The 23,557-nt window shown below is 37.9% G+C and overlaps 1 protein-coding gene across 4 annotated transcripts in view; it reads right to left on the reverse strand.

The window, feature by feature from the left end:
* The window catches only part of MAST2 (microtubule associated serine/threonine kinase 2), a 187,181-nt gene that overhangs the window by 142,379 nt on the left and 21,245 nt on the right, over positions 1-23,557 (reverse strand). For all 4 annotated transcript variants that reach the window (XM_021528648.2, XM_021528673.2, XM_021528643.2 and 1 more), the window contains one exon: positions 20,521-20,663. In XM_021528648.2, the coding sequence (XP_021384323.2) occupies positions 20,521-20,663 (143 nt within the window). The remainder of the gene's footprint in view (positions 1-20,520; positions 20,664-23,557) is intronic.

Below are 23,557 nucleotides of genomic sequence, written 5' to 3' on the forward strand. Positions count from 1 at the left end.
CACTGCCTGCTACCAAAATTTATCACTTCTCTGTCTTGTAGAAGAAAATAATCTGAGAGGTTAGAACATTTCCAAGGTGAAAATGACAGGAGTTTTCCATCTATTAACTTCAGCATCATCAAAACAACAATTCTTTCAGCTCTTCTGCAGCCCACAGGTTTTCAAATAGCACCAGTGGAAGATGACCAAGGACAGACCAATTTCACAGTCAGAAAAGCAATGACCACAGGAAGTCACTTAGAAGTTGTGCAATTCCTCTGTACAATACATTTTACTGAAACATAACTGGGAATTCCTGAATAAGCTATTATCCTATTACTCACATTTTCTGCTCACCAAAGCAACTGCAAAGGGGGATAAATAAGAAAGGAGTCTGTATCTACTATATCAGAGAGTGCATTTACATATGCACAAAGACATATCTGTGTAGAATCACGTGGTTCATCTCTGAGCTGTGCTCAGCTTGCATATTGTACTTTCTATGCTGAATATAAACTACCTATCTTAAATTTTAATTGGTATTTGCAGTGAATTTCAAGTATTACTCAACATCCTTGAAAAACCTAAAAATTAACTAAAATAGGGCAAATAATTTTGCTATGACTTCCTAGTCATTTCAGGTTCTTGGCATTGCATCCTGACATCTTTTGTGGTTTATACCGTTGCATCAGAACTGAAACCTACCATTAAGCAAAACCAATAAAGGTAATCTTGGCAATCAAATCATTACCTTGTGCATCAAAAATGTGTGTGCTGTCTAGAACAGCTTAAGTGAATCCAATAGCTGCACTCCTTAAATTCATAACTCCAGAGGTCTAAGTCCACTTTATATTGACTACTTAGGAACTTTTGATATTTCATAATTACTACAAAAACACCAGAAAGTCTCTCACACAACCAGGGCCCCATCACTGGAGACTGGATGTGAAGGATGTCAGCACTACACAAAAGGATGATCTTGTGATGAACACCAATTCACATTTTGCCACAAAAAGAGCGCTCCCATCCAAAAATCAGGCTAAAAAGGCCAACAGATTTTCAATTTTCTGCAGCAAGATGCAATGTTTTTAATTACATATTGTATTACCAAGGAATTTTTTTGAACCAATGCCCTGGATCTAAAGTACTGAGATTCAAAATTTACGTTTTTCATAACGTAAATTATGAATTTCATAATTCCTAATTCATTATAGTTTTTACTCTATTTAACCAAAACTAAAAGCAACAAGACATCAAGCTGTGGGAAACTTTAAAGCTATAACATTTCCTTACATAACATATTGTCTGGTGGGGAAAAAAAGATCATTTTCCAAAATTTTATAAGCTGACAACTTTTGTGACATCTTTTTTTAAGTCTTTGGTAGCATCTATCTGTGCAAAAAAAAATGAGCCAAATGTTTCGCTGTCAAACTGAAACTTAAGTGCTTGGGGCTTTTTTATTTATTTTGATCAACTGTGTTTATCTGGAGATTTAAAAATGTGTCTCTTCAAGATACACTGACAGGCTACTGAAACCAGGAAGGTTGATGAGGTAACTTGTTTAAAAAAAAAAAAAAAAAAGAAAAAACCACAACTTGGCAGCCAACCTAAGGAAACTCGCCTGACAGCTTGTCTGAATTTCTTCTGGATGTCTTGCCTATTTACAAGATTCAGTTTGATAAAGTAAGACCTTTGGAGCAAAGCTGTGCATTAGCAATGAACTACAGCAGGAACTCATCCCGAGCAACCGCTTATGAGGCTTGGTCCCAGAAAAAGAAACACTGAAATAATGTCTAAAATCCTCCAGGTTTACAGAATACTCAGGCTTTCACAGCACATTTTCTGTTCCCAGTTTGTTAGGTTACTATTCCTGGGCCAGACTGCCCCATCCCCCACATCCAATGCCTTATGAAAGGCGGCACTCCCACTCATCTTCCATACAAATGTAAATTTGCTGCCAACAAGGCTGGAGCAGAGTTCATTCATCTACAGAACAACTGCTTCCATCCTGTAACAGAGAAGGGACATGCAGAAGAGACACCAGCTTCCAGGCAGAACCTTGGCTCAAGCCAACATCTTTGGAAAAGAATTTCCAATTAAATTTAATATTTATAGAAAATGTTGGATTCACTATGCAAATTCATATTCTGGAACTGAACTGCCATTAGAACGGAATGGAAACCAGCCTCTCTCATGCTACCTTTCAAATACCATGCCATTTTTAAAAGAAACATGTTTTTGATAGGCAGAAAAACCTTTTTCAATATAGGCTGCAAACTTAAACCTGAAGAAAATATTATTTCTGTTTACTAAACGTTTACCATTACTTGATTTACCAAAATCAAGTTCCTCTTACTTTATTACAAGACAACTCTCATGCTTCAGATGTTAGGATATAAACTTCTGTAATTAATAACTCCAATCAGAATGGCAACAAACCCAAAGATCAAGGACTCAATACCAACTTGTGTGTTTCCCAAATGAAGCTATTGACATTTACTGAAATGTTTATGGAAACAAAGCCTGTAGTTTCAAGAATCCCACAGGAATGACATTATGAATCCAGTTCACCTAGAAGCTGTTCTGCCCTAGAAACTGGCTCTATAAAGCTACAAACTACAGATGCACCTCATATCTCATGCAAACACACGCTGATAAGTGCTCCCAAAATTTTACTGCACACAAAAGATTTCCTCCTGTATCCACACTCCTGACCAGCACTGTCCTTCCTGCAGCCTCACCACAGCAGCAGTGGTTTGCATATACAGACTTCCCTTTTCTGTAAATTCCTCCCAAACTTCTGCTTCCAATTCTTACTTCATCAGTAAAACCACATTTAACTTTGAAGTACAAGATAGACAACTTTTGTAGAATGATGGCACATTTCAATTAAAGAGTTTCAAGGACAACAAATTGCAGAGGTATGAGACCAAACCAAGCTGTATGTAGGGTATTTGTCATTTTGGACACTCAATTCTTCAAAACAAACACTTGATGTCTCATGAGACAAGGAACCTCTTCTATTACACTGGTAAAATAGTTACAGATAATGATTCACACTGTCATTAGGAAAATGCCATAAAACTCAAAACCTGCTTTTTTCTTCAATTATTCAGCTCAGAACAGAGTCTACAGAACTGAATATATTTTTCCAACTTAATCCACATACAATTCATTTCAATATACCGTGAACTCTACCTTGGTTTCCAGCTGACATTAAAGTGCTTAAACAAGACCCCAAAGGTTGTACCATTTTGCTGGCTTAAGACCAACATGATATACATTCAAACACTGCCTTTGAAATAAATACTTGAAGATAAGCCAAAACATTTGGAATTAGAGGGCTTTATTCTCTCCTACTCTCCTTGTTGATACCTGACAAAGCTTACATCGATATCTAGGGAGACATCTCACAGCAGTTTTTCACTGATGGATTCTGACAGGTTTTTATTCTTCCGTTTCTGGTCTCAGACAAAACTTTGCTATTGATTTCTCACAATTTTGTCATCTCCTTAAAGTGCTGGACAAGTTAAAAGCTTTTTTATAGATATCCTTTTTTTCTGACATTTATCCACTAAACTTGAACAAAAAAATTGAAAGAAAGGTAAAAATAATTAATTCAGGATTTCAAAGATTTACGGTACAATGGTAATTTTTTTTTTCAAATCTCCCTTTTCTCCAGGATCTGCATCAGACCTATCATTTTTATGAATTCTTCTTGTTATTTTTTTTTTCATTTGAAAGCTATTTTTCATTTTAAAAAGTGTAGAGACATAATAGTAATTTGGCAATCTCTTGAACTTTTTTTGGTGTTTTTAATAGAACCATTTACATTCAGTTAGGAGAGAAGAAACAAAAGACAGTAAAACTGTAGACTTAAAAGACTCAAAGGATATTTCTCAGAGGAAAAGTGTGACAATAATTATTTTAAAAGGCATATGAAAACATGTCTCCTTCCATAAAAGTAGCAGGTAAAAAATGCTTGGATTTCAAATTAATGGTCAAATATATATGTTTTGCATTTCTTGATACGGTTACACTTTACTACAAATTAAATTCAAACCCAAAATTCTTATGTGTGACACAACAACATGTCCAGAAGCAAATGTTTCAAAAAAACAAATATACTCCACTGCAGCAGCAGTATCTTTACAATATATGTTCTTTAGAGCATTCAGACATACTACTGAGTTACTAATGAAACATTGACCAAAACAGTTGAAATCTTTTGTTCTTTGTTAAAAAAAAACCAAATCTGAGCTCACCAGTAAAAACTGAAATGTTATTTTCATGCATAATTTGAATTGTCACCTGGGCTTTTTGTCTCTAGAACTGACAGAGAATATCAATGTGTTAATTGAAACAAGCAGTACATAATCCACAGGACATCTTTAGCATATGTTTCCTTCCAAGGCTGACAAGAGCTTTCTTGGATTTTTCAGCACCAGAGTCTGACGTTTCCATATTCAAGCTAAAAATACGAACAAAAATCTTACACATTTACATAAGTATGTATTTTCCCAGCAGTATCTTTCCACAGGAATCAGACACGCTGTATCAGTTTTGAGACCTTGAAAAATAAAATGTAAGTGTGGTAACATTGGCATGAAAGTGTTGAAAACCCCATCCTTAAAGCTATATTTCTCTTCAAAATTCAAAAGACCCAGAAAAATAAATCCAATCAGAAACCCAGCTCCATGATAGAACATTCTTACTGATGAAGGAGAATGAGATAGTAGATGTAACAAGGCAAAGCTCAATACTCAAAGCTATCATAATTTAAAATTAGACATAATTATCCTTAACAAAACCATGCACTGTGGAAAGGGGCTTTGGAACAGCTGCTCCTCTTCAATTTAAATGCTCATTTGTTTTACATTGACCTAGAAATCAGTATCCTCCTAACCAAAAGCCAATTAGATAATAGTCTGTCTTTCAAGCTTGTAGAATACTAATTTTTGTAATGTTGTTAGTAGTGAAAAGCAAAGAAATAAACTGCAGATGATGCCACAAGTATGCTCAGCTCCAATATGCACAACCAAAACGTGAGGGTTCCCTTCCCTCCTTTCTGGAAGGGCAGATTTACAGTCAAGGGAAGACATCCATCACTTCCTTGTGCTGACCCTGCAGTGCAGTCCCAGCTTGGGACCACCACAGGACACTGCAAAGGCAACCCCATGGAACGATCTTCAGTTTGCTGGAGTAGCATCCCACCACTCCTCCCACAGCAAAAGCAACATGCCAAACTGACAACAGGGAAGCATTTCAAAAGCTGCCCTTCCAACCTTGCCCAGAGTTAGGTCGCGAATATCGATGTTTTTGGAAAAAGAAGGATGCCAGATTCTTTCATTACTGCAATATAAACAAGCTGCTCCTTGAGCAACAAGGGCTAAAGATGCCCAATTTTCTTACAGACTTGAGTTTGGCTTTTTGTCTCTTGCTCCCTCCCTCCCATAGCCCTGACAGAGGTAACTCTGACACTCCTAGTTTACTTCCACCCAACTGGAGACAGCACCTCCCCCAGTTAATCCAGCACTGTCATATTTGAGTGTCAACCAGTGCTGCCAAACCAGAATAAACAACAAACTGACTGTCACTGAGAGAATGTGAGGGGGTGTCTCCTACTTGCTTCCAATTCTTATAGTATTGCAATTACAGTTATTTTTGACATTTCTTATTCTTTTCAAGCCTGGATGAAATTGGCCAGTGGCTTGGAAGTTACCAGAAAGAAGGGACAATTGGATAAACTTTGACTCCCTACTACTGCTCAGTGTTTTTGGCAGTCAGGATCATTTATACCATTACTTTCAATTTTGGTTAAAGCCAATGCCAAAAATATATATTCATCTACAGAGCTATTCCTGCTCTAAAGAGACAAAATGATCATGAATGCCAGTTTGATTACACTTAAATACAGAATCATATAATTTCTTGGTCTTCTGAGACTTGGCAGCATCCCTAGAGAAAATTCTTTCCATGAAAGAAGGAGAGCCTTTTCTAAATGCATCCACAAAATAAGCTTCTCAGAAGGCTGGTATCACAGTGAGGCTAACAAAATCCAGCAAGAAACCAATTAACACAGGAAACTACATTAGAAAATAGAGAATTCAATTCTACCAAACCATTAGGTCTTCCTAGAAGAAAGAAGCACTGACAATCATCAGTTGCGATTCACAGTTCCATGCTGTTGTTAGTGCAAAAGATGGATGTTTCAATATTGAAAGGAGCCTTCCAAAACTGCTGAAGTTGTAAAGTAAACAAGCCTATATTGACAGAATGATTTCATAGCAGAACACAAATCTCTACAGCCAAGGTGGAATTCAATGCAAGGAGAAGCTTTTTCCAGAATAGTTAATGAAGCTGAAGAAACCCTGTCTCCTTAGGTTTCCTTCCAAAGTCACTGAAGTAGAAAGCAACTAAATGCAAGTGTGAGCTGCAATGGACAACAAAAGACAAACATGAAAACAGCAGCAGCAATCTAAATATACCTCAGAGTTATCAGACATCAGTATTATCAGTTGATTGTAGTTGATTTGCTCTGTCCTGTGCTCCTGAATTTCCCACGCTAGCAGCTCCCTTTCCTTCTCAGAACTGCCTTCAAAGCTGCTTTTGCAACAGGAAGCAGAGGAAAAGCCAAAGTCCATTCCTACCCAGCCAAACAAGTAAGCAGATTATCGAGGAGGTTTCAGAGCAGCTAGGACAATGTCCAAGGCAAAATAATTATTTCAGTCCTGTATCAGCTTTTCCAAAGAACAAGTAGAAGCATCATAGCATTAGTTATTGAGATTTTCATCAGAAAAAAAAAAAAAAGGTTGCAAATAAATCACTGTGGCTTCTGAGAAGAGTTTTAGGTGCTTTCAGATGGGAGAGGTAAAGGTTGGGCTGTTTAAATTACTGTCTCTGCTGATCAAGTAAACATGCAAACATCAGTCTCTGAATTGTTCAGAGCTTACAGCTTGACTGAAAACTGCATTTCTAAAGGAAATGCATCTCTATGAAACAGCAAAACTTTCTGGGTTAAGAACCTGCCAATCAATTGAAATTTTACAAGTAGCTGTCAGAAGAATTGTTAGGGAATATGACCTTTCTATGTCAAAAGAACAGCCATGCATATAGCATTAGATATGAGGAGGAAATTATTCACTATGAGGGTGGGGAGGTGCTGGCACAGGTTGCTCTGAGAAGCTGTGGATGCCACATCTCTGGAAGTGTTCAAGCCAAGGCTGGATGAAGCCTTGAGCAACCTGGTCTAGTGGAAGGTGTCCCTGACCATGGCAGGGGGTTGGAACAAAATGTTCTTTAAGGTTCCTTCCAACACAAACCATTCTATGATTCTATTATTTGAATGGGTGACCTAAAAATAAAGCCACTGATGACAAATGTATTCTAACAGAGTATGAACAGTGAGGTCAACACTGTCAGGGTGATCTCAATGACTTGCTCTGTGCACGTACTGTGTTAATGCAACCAAATGGTAAATTACACTCATAGGAATTAGAATTTGGGCACCTAAAGCATGAAGGGAACATGTGTAATTCTAACTCCATTAACCTCTCATGGATCCATTTTTTCAAATACTGGTACTCAATTTGCCATTTTCCAGTCCTCAGACTATTTTAAGCAGTTTGCTATACAGCACAAATAGTAGTTCACACATTTCATCTTTGAATCATTTTAAAGCTGTGTCATTATCTCCTTTTACTCACTGAATTAACAACCTGCTTTGGCCTGTTCCTTACCATCATGCTTTCCTTTTAACCATTCTTAATTCTTATTCATAGGTAGGATAGGGGAACACTGCATTCCTCTGCCTTGAAGGAATGATCCTTAATTCAGTTCTGTGAAGACCATAAAGATGCAGGTCTCTTCACTGATGTTTCTTGTTCTTCACGCTTCTCTTTCTAAATCAGTTCAGCTTTTTGAAACTCAAAGAAGGTTGTTCTTTTTACTGGTTTTAGCTTTGCATACCTCTATTTCTATTTCAGCTTTTAGGGTGGTTTTTTTGACTTACCTTTTGAACCAGAACTGAGCAGTGCTAAGGACACAAACAGCTCCTCCTCCCATGGGATCCTTGCTGGAGCTTGATCTGCCTTAGGAAACCATCACTGAACATGTAAAGTCTGCTCTCATCATGTCCCAGCATAACATGTGCCCAGTCTACACAGATGAAGTGAATTCTCCCATTAACATTTTGTTCCAGGGTGTCCAATCCTCCTCAGTACACTGCAGTCAGCAGTGGGTATTACCCCTGCCATGCAGTGGGTAATACAGGCCCCACAATTAATACATCTTAATTAGACCCAAGCTTTCAGGCTTGTGCTTTGCCTGTTTCAAAAGGGAACAGCGAGTAGGGTCTTTAAACATGCAGCACCACCCAGCCACAATCCCAGCCTCCATAACCTTTCCCATGCAGTTTGAGGACAGGATATTGGACACAGAACTGCATGTAAATGAAACAGGCAGTCCTCAGCACAGTCATGACAGAATTTGAGTATTTTATGGGATTAATTATCTGTAAAACATACAGTAGTGTAGTAATTACACTTATTGGCAGTGAACATTATTATATGCTTTCCACAACTCTGAACTGGGGATTCTACACAGAACAGAAACTTATAACACAAAGCATAAGCTCAATAATGTAGCTTAGGTGAAATGGAGTTAAATCAACTTTATCCTTTTTACATAACACAAAATGGAGTTCAAAAAACCTTTCATGGCTTGCTCCAGAATGTGAAATAGTGATTAGCCACTTCTGACATCCAAACTAGTGGGGAAGTTTCCTGGTGTGCAAGGAAAAATGGAGCTGACCATTACGAACAGTTGTCCATGACTATTCTCAGATGGAGGTTGCACTCAATGGAGGCAAAGCTTGATGATAAAATTCTTGTTGATAATAGGACAAAAAGAAAGCCAACAGCAGATGGAAGGGCATGCATCATTAATGTACTCCACTGAAGAAGCTAAGCACCATCATACCTTTCCCCTGGAATTATTGCAATTTACAGTAAGCCGGGGGAAGAGCAGTTCATAGTTTGATTATGGAAAAATAGAGAAATTCAGCAATTAGAACTGTAAGGGACATCTATCACTTCATTGTAGACCCAAGTTTAATGGACAAGCACCCTTAAATGGTTTTTAATCCATTCTTGACACTTTTCTGGGGAAGTTGATACCACAGATTTGTCTGACAATAAACCACACAGAACAGGGTCTCCCAAGGGTTTCAACAACTCTCATTTATACAAACATTTGCAGTCATTTTCTTTTCAAATCTCATATACAGATATGTATGTGTGTGTGTGTATATATATGTATATATACAAACCAATTTCTAAATCACCTTTTTTATAAAAAAATAAGAAGATAAGCAAGCCATTCCATTTATTAAAGTGCTTTCCTAGAATTAAGTCGGTACATAAATCAACTGGTTTGTTTGTAGGTATTACCTGATATTCATACATGTTCGTATAAGCTGTAAGAAGGTCTGATTTTCTTTTTACTCTGCCTTGTATAATTCAACTATTTCTCAGTCAGCAACATTTTTAAACACAATATGTAAATTATATTGAAAAAGTAAACATGTCAGCAGGCCAGTAATCATATAGAAAACAAACTATGTCACTGTCTAAAGTACCACTTTAAACAGCTGCCTCTTTAATCAGGATTGATGCTGATACCTGATCAATATAATCTGGCAATGCTGACATAGCTCTTTTCCTCTCGATTCAGAGAGTTCTGCATGTTTGCCATATTACATGTTCTTCCTCTTTCCTTTCAAATACCTAATCACTTCTCTTGCCAAACTTCCCTTTCATTACCCTATTTCATTCTAATAAGATTCAAGAATTAACTTTGATAAGAAATTTATGCATTTGAAATTCGTAACACTCTACATTTTAATTTATTTCAAAAGAAAATATTTGATAAATTAATTTTAAGGCAAAACATCAGAACCTTACCTAAACCCAAATAGTTACTGATAGATTTAATAACACCCACAAACTTGACTTTTCATTGCATATTGTCATTTGAACAGATTCAAAGAGCTTGAGGATCAAAAGCCCATGACTCAGAACACTGTTCATTTAGCAAGGAGATACTAAAGAAATAAAGGTAGTACCAGAACTAGTAACTGTATAGTAGAAAAGGGCAGTGCAAATTTAGAGCAGCTGTAAAGTGGCAATACAACTCTACAGTGTTCACACTTCCCAGACCAGGAGCCCACAGCCCAAAGAAGTGACAGTGGAGAGGGACTAAGGAGGTCACAGCAGAAGTATATGTGTGCATAAAGCAGCCCAAATTCACAATTAGCCAGAATTTTCTGGCTATCATCAAGAAATAACAACTGAATTTTACTGTGAGGAGGTTTTTTCTGGGGGTAGGGAGAGCCATGGAAAAAAATAAACATTTCTGGGAGAAAACAGGAAGGAAAGAAGATCTAAGGAACATTGAAGAGCTAGAAGAGGTCTTAAAAGGATCTAGCTCAGAGTGGAGGCAGCCCAGTGTGCAAACTGCTCTAACCCAGCTCAGCAGCACTGATGAAATGCAACCAGGAATGAACACTCTGACCTTTGTCTCCAAGCCCTGGGTTCCTGACACTGTGATAAGTACTGCATGTATTTTCCTTGACAACAGCTCATCCATTAAATTATTTCAATTACTTCAATATTTAGAAAATTTGAGATGCAGATTTGCCAGAAGTACCTCTGCAGGCTTAACTACCTGAAACAAAAACATCTTTGTGTGAGAGTCAGTGCATGCACTGTAACTTTGTGTAAACAATTCACAGCAGAATACTCTGCGGTAAAGGTATGCAAATGCTTGTTGCTAATTTGAGCAAAGACAAATACAGAAACCATGTTAGATCTGAAGTTTCATGTTTTATTTAAACTCCAAGGCAAAGAATTTTAATTTGAAGTTTCACATAATAATTTGTTTTCGTGGACAAATTATGAACTCTGCCATAGGAGTTCATCATATAACTACTTTAAGTGTCACTATACTGTATGGCCACATTAAAATAATGAGGTTTGAACATTCCAGTCTTCAATTAGAGCTTTGTGGCTTCAAGCACTTAAAGAACAAATGCCACCATTAACCTAGACCTTACCCCTCAAATATGCACCAAACATATTAACAGTGTTACTGAATCATGAGGTCATTGTGAAAATATAAATCTCAGTGGATTCCATCACAAAGCAAAATCTTGATCATTTTAATAGGATATTATTTAAGGTATAAAATTAAAATCTCTCATTAAGTTATCTCAACAGCTCATTTAATTTATCAGGCTCAAAAAATATTTTAAAGGTTATTTTAGGTTAATTACATTTCATATCCTTTTATGACAGATCTGAAGCCCTGCACATCTTTCAATCCTCTTCTATAAACATTCCTCTTTGCCAAATAGCTGAGAGTTCACACTGACATATTTTTGCATACTCACACTACAGTCTCAACTTGACAGTGTTTTATATTCATGATGAGCACAGAATCTTGTTTTTTTTTAATGGAAACTTGGTCACTGCAATAAACAACAAAAGCAGAAGCCCCTCAGTCAGTAAGGCACCCTCTCAGCAAATTTTACAATATTTGTACTTAGCTGGCCACCATTGCTTTCAGTGAAAATAATTCTCATCCATTCAAAATTCCACAATACAGGAATTCTTCTCATCTATTCCTGTAATAAACAACTTCATGTCCATTATTTTGTCCTAGTTTCTGTTCACAAAGGGAAGAACTAGAGATATTGACTCTAAATCAAGCTTGGTAATATATTGGTTATTCAGACTTCATACCTCATGTTCTTACAGCACAAGGACTCTGCAGTTCCCACTAGGGAAGAGTCTGAAACTCACAATTAATGTGGAAATGCTCAGGTTAGCAATAATAACCCAGCAAGGGCGGGCAAGAGATCATGGCATGCCTTGGCTCTTAAACAACTGACTTGAAAATCTATATATGAACACAATCAGAAATAAGAAAATTATACTGGCACAATATATACAGTGAATGCAGCAATAAATTATTCCACAGCACCGTCCATTTGAGCTGCAAACATCTGCTAAACATTAATAAAATGAGGTTTACAGAAAGTCTGCGAGACGTGCTTTACTTTCAGCTCTTCAGGTGACCAAGGGACTGAACCTCTCTGTACCTGAGCTTATCAAAGTTCAGATATCAGGATTGTTGCATAAGTCCCACGCTTGTGTTTCACTTACAAGGCTACCCTTATCTCTGCCAAGAGATTTCACCTCTCCCACCTTGGTAATCTCGAGGCAATAAGGATTTTAGATTAAATAGGAAATATTCTGAGCTGCAGCTCTTCAGAGGTGGTACACACAAACCTCTGTATTCCCACTGTCCTGAAAGTGGTAAAATAAACAATCACTGTGACTCTAGGGCTGAAAAAGGATTGCTGGAAAGACACATTGCATGGCTTGGATAAACTGAAGTGACACAGTGCAGGAAAACAGACCAAACAAAAAGTGGCAGCCAAACATGGAGGATTATGCTACTAATTACAGAGCATGTCCAAAGCTTTTGCTTAGTCAGAATGCTACAGGGGATTCTTATAAATGTCCTAAGGCTCAAAAAAGTTTGCATTTCTGAAAGAAAGCAGCTTGAAATTTAACTAAACAAACTATTTCATGGTTTAAGACCAATCCTCTATTATCACATCCTAAGAAACTATTTCAAGAAATATTACCAGACACAGAAGGCAGCCATATTAAAATACTAAATGCAGACATCTCACAGTGCCTTTCTATGGAAATACCTGCCAAAAATAAACCAGCAAATTTTCAACTACTTTAAATTAAAACCCAGAACTTTTATTGTCTACATGAGTATGTGTTTATAGAGAAGTCATTGAGAACCACAGAACAACACTCAAGGAACAAAAGCCTCACTCCTCAAAAGAGTGTGTTCAAGACAGTCTGAATAACTGTATTTTAAGTTCCCCATAGCTCCCCAAGCAAAAAAGCTAATTTTCCATGCACACTCCAGCAGTTTCTCACTTTACACCTACAATAGTGCTGCTGTCAGGAAGAGAAGTGACTGCATGTGCCAAAAATCAATTCAACATATTCACAGACAAAAAAAATAACATGCAGCATCTGAAGATAATGAGAACTGCAATCATTCAAACTGACAGTCTAGTGCCTAACAATTATCACAAGGCAAGTTTTATGAATTCATATTTCCTACAATGACAAGCCTCAGGTTACACAGAAGGGTGTTCACATTTTCTTTCAAATATGAAAACCTCCTTTAAGCCAATGAGTCCACTCCAAAATGGAATTCACTTAACTGAAGTGAGCAAAAACATGCTGACTGTGTTTTAAGTAATATGCTGAAGTTTCTTCAGGGCAAGGTGCTGACTGTGCTTCAGTAATATGCACTACATAGTAAATATAACTTTAGTACAGACTTTATCACAAAATTTTTCTGTTCTTTACATTAATTATTCAGAATAAACTTTCCTAGTGAAAAACCAACAAGGACTATCAGTTTTGGAAACCAGTGTGAAGCAAGTGTCCTGAATCTATCATGAAAACACACATCCATTTCTGGTTTTTGGTTTCCTACCAGAGACACCTTAAAAGTTGTGATAAAGAATGGAGCACTTCATACTCCTTTCTCAGGCCCTGTCCAAATTCCAAAATTGATCATGTACCCAAAGGTTCACCAACAGACTCTGCAGCATATGTCCATGCAAATATCTAATTAGTATGCATAAACTTAGACTTCACATGTGGTCTTATTTTGGAAATCCACTTACTTCCTAACTCAGGTTATTACAGCTGCCAATTTAAAACACAATTTCCATGCCTTCATACAGTAATAAAATCCCTTCATTCATGCAGCCATAGTTCCTGCTGTCTTTTCCATTTCTACCAACATAAAAATATGAAATCCTACTTGTACGGTCAAGTATTGAATGTTCTCTAATCCCTGAAATAATTTATGGCCTTCATCACCTACGACTTTCAGGATTATTCTTAAGCAAAACTATTTCTATCTGTATAGAGCAACATTTAAATAGTCAACATGTTACCACCTAAAATGCAAACTAAAAGTAACATTATCTCTGACAAAACATTTCGGGAAAAGAGCAGGTGTGTTTTAGAAGACACAAATGTAAATGAAGTTTTCCAGTCAGATTCAAATACCTGCTATTGTAATAAGTATCCAGGCAATCCACAGGATGCAACACTATGCACAACTGGCATTAATGATTTGTCCCTGAACTAGTGCTGCATTTTTCAATTAAGAGAGATTCTATCTAATTCTTTTGTGAGGAAGTGGAATTCCAAGCTGTATGCACTCTCTTCACTGCCAGCACACATAGAGAGCAGAGAGGTGTGGTGGGAGAGCAGATGCTGCACCTGGGAGAGCAGATGCTGTACCTGGGAGAGAAAATGCTGCACCTGGGAGAGAAGATGCTGCACCTGGGAGAGAAGATGTTGCACCTGGAGAGCAGATGCTGCACCTGGGAGAGCAGATGTTGCACCTGGAGAGCAGATGCTGCACCTGGGAGAGAAGATGTTGCACCTGGAGAGCAGATGCTGCACCTGGGAGAGCAGATGTTGCACCTGGGAGAGCAGATGTTGCACCTGGGAGAGAAAATGCTGCACCTGGGAGAGAAGATGCTGCACCTGGGAGAGAAGATGTTGCACCTGGAGAGCAGATGCTGCACCTGGGAGAGCAGATGTTGCACCTGGGAGAGAAGATGCTGTACCTGGGAGAGAAGATGTTGCACCTGGGAGAGAAGATGCTGCACCTGGGAGAGCAGATGTTGTACCTGGTGTCCACCAGCCACTGCCAACCCTATTCCTTCCAAGACCTCACCCCTGCGAGCTTAACAGCCACCACCCAGGTGCCTGCATGAAGAATTATTTAGAGATCCTAAATAATAAACAGCAAATGCATGAAAGCGCTGGGGACTAAGCAGGAGGTGTGGAGATGGAATTTCCCTTTATAACTAGGAGGGAGTTTGAAGCTGGAACTCCCAGTTCCACCGCACTTCACCAGACCTCTGGAATTATTAATTCCCGCTCTGACCTGACAAGCAGCACAGAATGAAGGTGTTCTTTTCTGCGGGAAACATCCCCGCCCCAGCCCGGCCCGGAGCCAGGGCGGCATTCCCGGCAAAGCGCTGCCCGTGAGGCGCCCGGGCCTGCAGCGCCACCTCCAGGCCGCCGGCCGAAGCGCAACTCACGCAGCTGCCACCCAAAAAACTTTATTCATGGAAATCGGCTACAAATAATATTTTTAATTTTTTAATCTTTTTTTTTTTTTCCTTCGTAAATGTCCCAACCATCATCTCTCCGTTACCAGAAAAAGGATGCTGTAAACCACAGCACGGCATTACGAAGTGAATTCATACTCCAGCTAAAAGAAAAAGGCTATTTATTAACAAGTGATTGCAGTGGGACACGATCCCAGAAAGAACGTACCCCTGCTGTAAAATCACTAACGATTATAGGGGTTCTAAGACCGTTTGACAAAAACTCATTTGGATGGTGGAGTTCATGATTCCTGTCCCCAGCGCCTGGCACACCAGCAGATGGCAACCCAGCTCCACAGACCCCCGCACAGGCTTGAAGAAAGCACAGCCTTTGAATTCCACTTCCACCGGAATTCAAAGGGAATTCAAAGGGAGATTATTACCTTGTAATAATTATTACCTTGTAATAATCTCACTCACTAACTCAAATCTGTAGCCAATTAGCCACTCTTCCTCATAGGCAGGAACAGTACAAATTTTAATTTTCCTTTTAATATACAGCATCCTGCACAGGGGAAATATGCTATTAGGAGAACTTTATATATTAGGTACAATTGACTCTATTCCTAATATACGTAATATGAAAATCTAAAATAAAAAAGAAAAGGAGCAAAAATTTATAAAATAAAAAGCCAATATTATCTCCTCCATCTAAAAAGCACACCCCAAGTTGGAGACCAAAGGCACCATGCCACAGTGTAAGTTCTGTCTTTAGCAGGCTCCCAGCACACACCGAGCCCCACAGGGATGACCCATTCTCCCCATTCCACTCAGCATTGCCTAATCCCCACTGAACGTTTGCAATAAATCACACTGAGTGCTGCTCCACAGAGGAAGTTCTTCAGTTGAGAGTTGTTTCAAATCTTTGCTTTTAAGCTTTTCTACCCTCCAGGTCATTATTCAAAATCTAAGAGGCTTGGGTTTTTAACCATTTCTTCTAGAACAAGATGAGGGAAAGATTAACTCTCTGGCACTGTGTACAATCACAATTAATATGCAATTATTTCCCTTTGTTTCAATTTTCACTCTGTTTGAAAGTAAATGTAAAACCCTAAGTCATTTGAAATTGTCCTGTGAAGATGAGACTGACCCTACAAGGAAATCTTACAAGTCTGGCATCAGGGGATTAACAGAGCACCAACTGCTTAGTCAGCAGCCCTCATCTCTGAGGATGAAGAAATGGCTCTGACACATCCCATAATATATCCCAGAATATAAGGAAGAAAGTTTACACTAAATAGAACTGCAACCACCTGGCTGAAACCCTCAACTTCATTTTCAAAAATTATGTCCAGTTTTTCAGTTAAAGGAGTACCACAAGTTTTAGTTCAGTACTGGAAGCACCCCAGTAAATTAGAGTTTATAAGTATTTAAAAAAAGGATTTCAAAATCTCTTTCACAAACATATCTAAGTTTCCACTGACAGGCTTCTTCAAACATTTTCCTATCACCACAGTTGGCAGAAGGAATATGCATGTCTTCTTATTCCTGGAACATCTCAAACTTTTCCAGGCATTAGATGATGAGCAATACATAAGAGACGTAGTCCTAATTAATGGTTTGCACATTATCAGATGGTTCTTTCACAAAACCCTGGAGATTGGTGCTTGAGATGCCAGGACATGGGACACACACACACAGAGAATCTCTCTCCACAAATAAAGAAGCATATTCAGCATTAGTTAAGCATCCTGTCCTTAATAAAAATGAGTGGAAAGTCACGCCTCACCCACCAATAAATGCTCAGCTGTGGAATATTAGCACCTTATGGCACTGCTCCTGGCAATCAGTTTCATTCACATTGTGTTTTGTCAAAATTAACAGTAGCAAGAAAGACAAGAAAGGCAAGAGAGATTCCCAATCTACCTCTACAACAATCACAGCCATCTCTTCACAAGGTTTCTTCCTTTCTAAAATTTAGAAACCCTGATGCTCTTTATGCCTTTTTTCATAAGAGAATGCACACACAGAACTTATCTTTTGCGTCACCAGTGATAGGACTCAAGGAAACAGGATGAAGCTGAGTCAGGAGAGGCTTAGGTTGCATATCAGGAAGTTTTTCACCCAGAGGGTGAAACACTGGAACAGGCTCTGCAGGGAAACTGTTGCAGCACCAAGGCTGTCTGAATTCAGTAAGTGTTCGGACAACACTCTCAGGCACATGGGGTGACTCTAGGGGTGTCCTGCACAGAGGCCAGGAGTTGGACTCAGTGATCCTTGTGGGTCCCTTCCAACTCAGCATATTCTAGGATTCTGTGACCTCTCAAAAAAACACAGTTCAAAGTCTAACTCTCTTTATGACAGGTAAGATCTCAGCTAAACCCCCAAAACTAAGTCATAAGAAATTTTCCATAAAATTACTCTTCTGTTTCTTAAATGTGTACTCTACACATATTCCCTGCACCAAATTTTTTTTGTGTATTTGGCTCTTGACAGCAAGAAATACCACTGAGATGCCCTCGGTGATGCTTTATGTGTTTTCCTCTGATTACTTCCTCAGCTATCTTAGGGATTTAAGTCTTAAATAGGATACTCCCCAGCAGAATTCAATCTCATAGGATCAGAGCCACTCGTCTTAAGGTAGATGATGAGCTGAAGGTCATCCTCTAAAATCCTCACATATATTTAGAAGACACACAGCTCAGATCAACACCTTGCATTCCACAACGACAGCACTCAGCATTCACTCTGCCCTGGCTTCCTTCTCAAGTCAAGGACCTAGTGACAACTGCTGTGCAGGCACATTAATCCAGATTATCACACATGTACCAGCCAAAAGATCTTGCCCAACCATAAATTGTGTTCATATAGTTGAGCAAGTTAGAATTTGATGTATTCCCAGTTCTGAAGTCATTGCTGATAAGTAGCCTAGCTATCAGGCTTGTTCCAGTAGCTGAAAACTAATTTCTGTAGATTTCCTATAGTTAACAAATATTTTTAAAGAGGAAAATAATGCAATTTAAGCACAGAAAAGAATTTGTAGGATTAGAAGTGGTTAGAAAGAAAAAAAAAAAAAAAAAACCCACCACATTACTGAAGGACACAAAGCAATTTAGGAAAGGAAAATCTACTGATACCTGCAGAGCCAGAAAGAGGGAGCAGAAGAAACCATGCACATAGCTCTCCTGGCTTTCCTAAATCACATTCCACTTCTCTCTAGCTATCCAACTGCTCTATTATAACAAATAATAGAAGAATTAAATGCTCTAGCAGTCAAGGCTGGCATATTAAAATGACACTCTGTATTACTGAACTTACTCATCTCTTAATAGAGCTATTCTTCAAAGGAGATTAATTATACCGGCAAGAGATCTTTTGCTATTCTAATTTGTGAAATGTATTTCAATACCACAAGCATATTAAAACAGCTGCAAACATGTAAGTGGCTTCAAAATCTCAGGACTCAGTGCATTTAATTAGGTGTTCATCTTGTGATGTTCTTTAGTCACTGCTTTTGAAACCCACTTCACATAAAAATTTGTAATGTCTAGGCTTAATTAACTGCAACTGTAACGAAACACACAGCCCATCATAGAATATACAGAGATAGCAAAGTGACCATATTGTTGAACACCTAAACACCACCACAGAGGAACAAAAATTAAATTTAGAAATTAATTTCTCTGCCTTACTTAGGAAACAGAGAATTTTTAATTATTTTAAAATAACTCCTTGGCATCGTGTTTCATATCAGAACATTTGATAGACACCACAAACACTGCCATGACAAACTGAAAACACAGAGTATAATATGAATAATATGCAGAATTGTAACATGCAAACATCTGCAGCTCGCTGAGCTGCACACAGCTGTTAAGCAGCAACCTAATACTCCAAATTAAGTATCTGAGAATTAGTGCTTTGTTTTAAAGCACAGTTATTTTCATTAACCTAAGATATAAAGCTTCAAGGCATTTATCTGCCTCTAGAGAACAGGCCTGTGTTTTGATGTATTACTTTTTCTAATCCCCCTCAGATAAATACTTCTAGCCAAGTTCATGTGAGCATTTTCCCTTTCTGTTACCACTGAATTTAGAATCACTGGTGAGAGCATAAATTTAAGGCAAACACTGAACAGGCACCAAATTAGACACAACACAATTAAATCAAATCAGAAGAATTTCAATATAGTAACATGTCTGAAATTGTTAAGACTACAATTACTTCATTGTGAAATCAAAATTAGTTGTAACACAATGATATGTCCTTTTGAACCTTAAAGATTTAAGTTTCCCTTCATAAGCTGGTGGTGCCAAACTGTGTAGGAATCCCCAAAAAATTCTCAGGGCTTTATCCAAGGTACACCCTTTTCTTAAGGGGTCATTGCTTCTAAACAGTCTTACAGTGTAACATAAATTTACCCAGTTACTTGCAGCACTATAAGCAGCACACACCAAAACTCCTCATTTGGGTAAAACTTGTTATACAAATAACTCTGTAGATGTTCAGTTCAGCAAAAGAAAACATTTCAACTTTGGCTTTAATCTACTACTTACCAAAAATTTATGTTGCATATATGCCTGTTCATAAATAACTGCCTTTTCCTACCCTTGGAGTTTTCTTCTTCTCACATGTCACTGATTTTAGATTTTTATAGATAACAAGCAAAATTTACAAACAAAACATGTGTTCCTTTTCATGTGCAGTTCAGATTTTACTGTAGCCACCTGCGTGTGTGTCTCCATACAGAACACTCTTTTCTTAGAAAAAGTTAATTTAGCAGATGCAACATTCCTCAAAAATATTTTACCAAAGGTTTTTTACCAAAACTTTTTGATAGAAACCATGAAGAAGAGCATATGTCAATTCCAGGTCTCCAATTCCTTGGACATAAGAGTTATCCCTTTCAGATTTATCCCCCTAGCTATTCCCTAGCAAAACAGGCAGAGGCAGATATTCAGAAAGCTGCTTCCCAATTAAAATTGTTTAAAATAGTTGGGTTCCCATGCTTACATCTCCTAGACTTTAATGATATTTCTTTCAGGCATCAGGCAACTGAAGTAGCGTTGAGAAGGAATGTCCCCAAAAAGAAATTATTCTTCAACACACATCTTTTCCTGATTTCTGTCTAAAACAAGATGAACATACTCTCTTCCTAGTTCACCTTGTAGCCTAAAAAGTCCCACAGGAACAAAATGCTGCTTTCACTGAGCAGGAACAGGGGAAACAAGGTAAAAACTAAAGCACAGGATCACATCACTTTTTTATAGCACAAAAGCACCAGGAGCATTCCCAGAGCCACTCACCAAACCAGCAGTAAGTGAAGGAGCAGACTGTCCCAGAGACTGATTTCTCATGCGGACCAGGTTGGAGGTATCTCCAGGAGGCTGCCACAGCGTCTGGCCCACTCCACTGTGGACACTATTTGATAAGGGAAGTAGCTGTTTTCCTTTAAAAATAAAATCAAAATAAAATCAGCTTGTTTCTAAACAAGTCTGCAAGTTCAAAGTACAAAACTGAGAACAAATACTGCATGTGCAGAAAAAGCATTTAATAAAAAGAGCTATTTCAAGATTTTGGTAGGTTAAAACTTGTAAGAGCACCTTACCAGTAAATTCATTATGTTTGATAACTAACAGTTTCCAAAAAAATCTACTTTACATTATGAGATAATGGTGAAATCCAAATACCTTGTAAAAACAGACTGCTTATCACTTTATAAATTTCCATATTCCACTCACCTTAAAAAGGAAACAATATTTCCTGCCCTAAAAGAAGGCAAGATTTCTTTAGTATAATTTTAAAAATTATTTTGTAAATGCATTCCTAACTGTAAAATATTGTCTCCTCTAAATAGCTTGGTCATCTGGACATCCCCACTTTCTCCTACCACTGGAACGCTGATGACTGCATTTCACACAGCTGTAATATAATATAATATAGTGTATGTTTAAATATTGTCTTGATTTGAACAAGATGGATGGATATTTTTTGCTCAATACATATTTTCTAGTCAGTGCAACACTTGTTTTTGAAAAATATCAAGCAGTAAATTTCCGCAATGAGAAAGAACCAAAGTCAAAGTAGGTCATATTTTGACTCCACAGAGCTTGACAGCTTCCTTTTATGTACAATGTCATCCACAAAGAAAAAAGAGAAGATATTTCTGTGGTTAAAAACACATAAGTGAAGAAGTCTGTGAACCTGGGTTCAATTATTAGCTTCCAGATGATTTACCCTGTAAGTTTGGTCAGTCAAGCCCTGTACCTCAATTTCCCCATTGCAAAATTGTAGTGGATAATACATCTTTTCCTTAAAATTAGGACTATGGGACTAAGTAACACACCCCCTTCCAAGCATAGTAAAGACTCTTGCATTCAGTGGATTACTCCATGCTCAGGAATCACAGAAGACTGAGACATTTAGTGCAGTAAGTAGCAGGAAGGCTACACCTTTAATCACAAATATGCCACAGAAATAGACTTGTTCTCTCAGAGGCAGAAAGGTGTTTACAAATTCAACTGTACCTTAGAACTAGACGTGAATTATTACATTCATTCCACAACAGTGGCTGCAATATTTGAAAGACTGTCATATAATATGACCAGCTGTGATGCTGGGGGGAAAGTGTGGAGTGGAAGTGGTGTGGGTTTTTTTCTTTTTTTAACATGTTAACAATAATTTTCTGTGATAGTTAGAGGCAATGGGCCAAGTATACACCAATAGAATGAGTCAAAGTGTATGAGAGATGAGCAGGCTCAGCTTTGTCAAGTAAACAGAGACAACATATTAGTACCCTCTTCCTGGTCCCACTCAAGCTGCTTACAGCTGTGGACATGATTTTCATGGCTTGATCATTTTCAAGATAATGTATAAATACAACAACTCATCTGCAGAGACCTAAAACTAGAAATGTACGTTGCTGTATTTATCTCTAATACAACACTAACAAAGATATGCTGGAATAGCAAGCCAAATAATATAATTATCTAACAGTGTAAAATACCCATGCTTGAGGACAACAATAACTTTATTTAAGTCCCTGTAAGATATAGTTATCAATATTTCCTTTCAGTTCCATAAAACCTGAATCCAGGAGGGCAGAATTCCTTCAAGAGCCAACTCTCAGCCAATCAGTTGGCATGCAGTCATCTGCACTCACCAAAATTATTTGATTCTGTGGCAAAAATTAGCAGGAATCATTTTGAGCATGGAAAGCCTTTCCCTGTCATGCCTCAAGTTCTACACACATTCCAAACACCCACACTGAAAATATACATCTAAAGCTGTACATTTTCTCTATCCAGTTGGGTCAGACTGATCTTTCTGGGGCTCTTTACTCCTTCCCAAGTCAGGTATAGAAGATAGGAAAGTAATTAAGATGAATCAACAGGTTCTGGAGAATACAGAATTTCTTGCTCTGATATTACAATCTCCAAACAGAAAAATTGTTTTGAAAAGAGAACAGACCTTCCAGTGTTCCTGCTTCCTCCTATTTACTTTGCTTTCTTCTACTAAAGGAAAAAAAAAAAAAAGCTACAGTACTGACTTAGGCCATTGAAGTCAGTCAACAGCTGTGTGGTTCATAAAGTTCTGTTCTCCTCTAGTGATTAACCTTCTTTGGAAAACAAACTTACACATGTACAAAACATTATGCATGCTTCCATTTTTCAAAAACTATCCACTTACTACAAACAAAACACTAAGGAAAGGCCAAGCCAAAATAAAATATACATACTTTACTTATTTATTTCTATTACACCTAACACCTCAGAAATGAAAATATTTATCTTCCTCTGATAAAAGAAGAGGGACTAGGACTGGATGTATTTTCACAATCATATAAATCAAAAAAGGTGGTTTCACCTGCTTCCTCTTTCCCTCTCACTGAGAATTTTCAACTCTTCCAGTTCTTGCAATAACATGCAAATAGGCAAGCAGCCTAATTAGGGAGGAAATGGGCTGCAACTTAACCCTACAGAATAACAGTGGCATTCAGGCATATCAGCTCTTTCATTCTAGACTGATCATGCAGCTCTCTGTGCTCTATTCCAGCACCACAGACTCTGATATCAGTTTTAAACAGTTGTGAAACCATACCCTAGCCCACTAACAAAGTCTCTGAAAAAAAAAGAAAACTACTGAACTTGGTCCATTTTTGGGTAGTTACTTGTCTATGCTTGCTCCAATGATTCTACAGCTGACAAACTAAATTCAATTACAAGGCTGAATATCATGCTCACAAGAAAAAAACAAATTTTACACAAACTAAAAAAGATCAAGTTAGTAAGCAAGATTTTTACTTTGAATCACAATTGACTACAGTGCTTTTGAAGCAAAAAA

This window comes from Lonchura striata, chromosome 9 (assembly GCF_046129695.1).
Source record: "Lonchura striata isolate bLonStr1 chromosome 9, bLonStr1.mat, whole genome shotgun sequence".
NCBI lineage: Eukaryota > Metazoa > Chordata > Aves > Passeriformes > Estrildidae > Lonchura > Lonchura striata.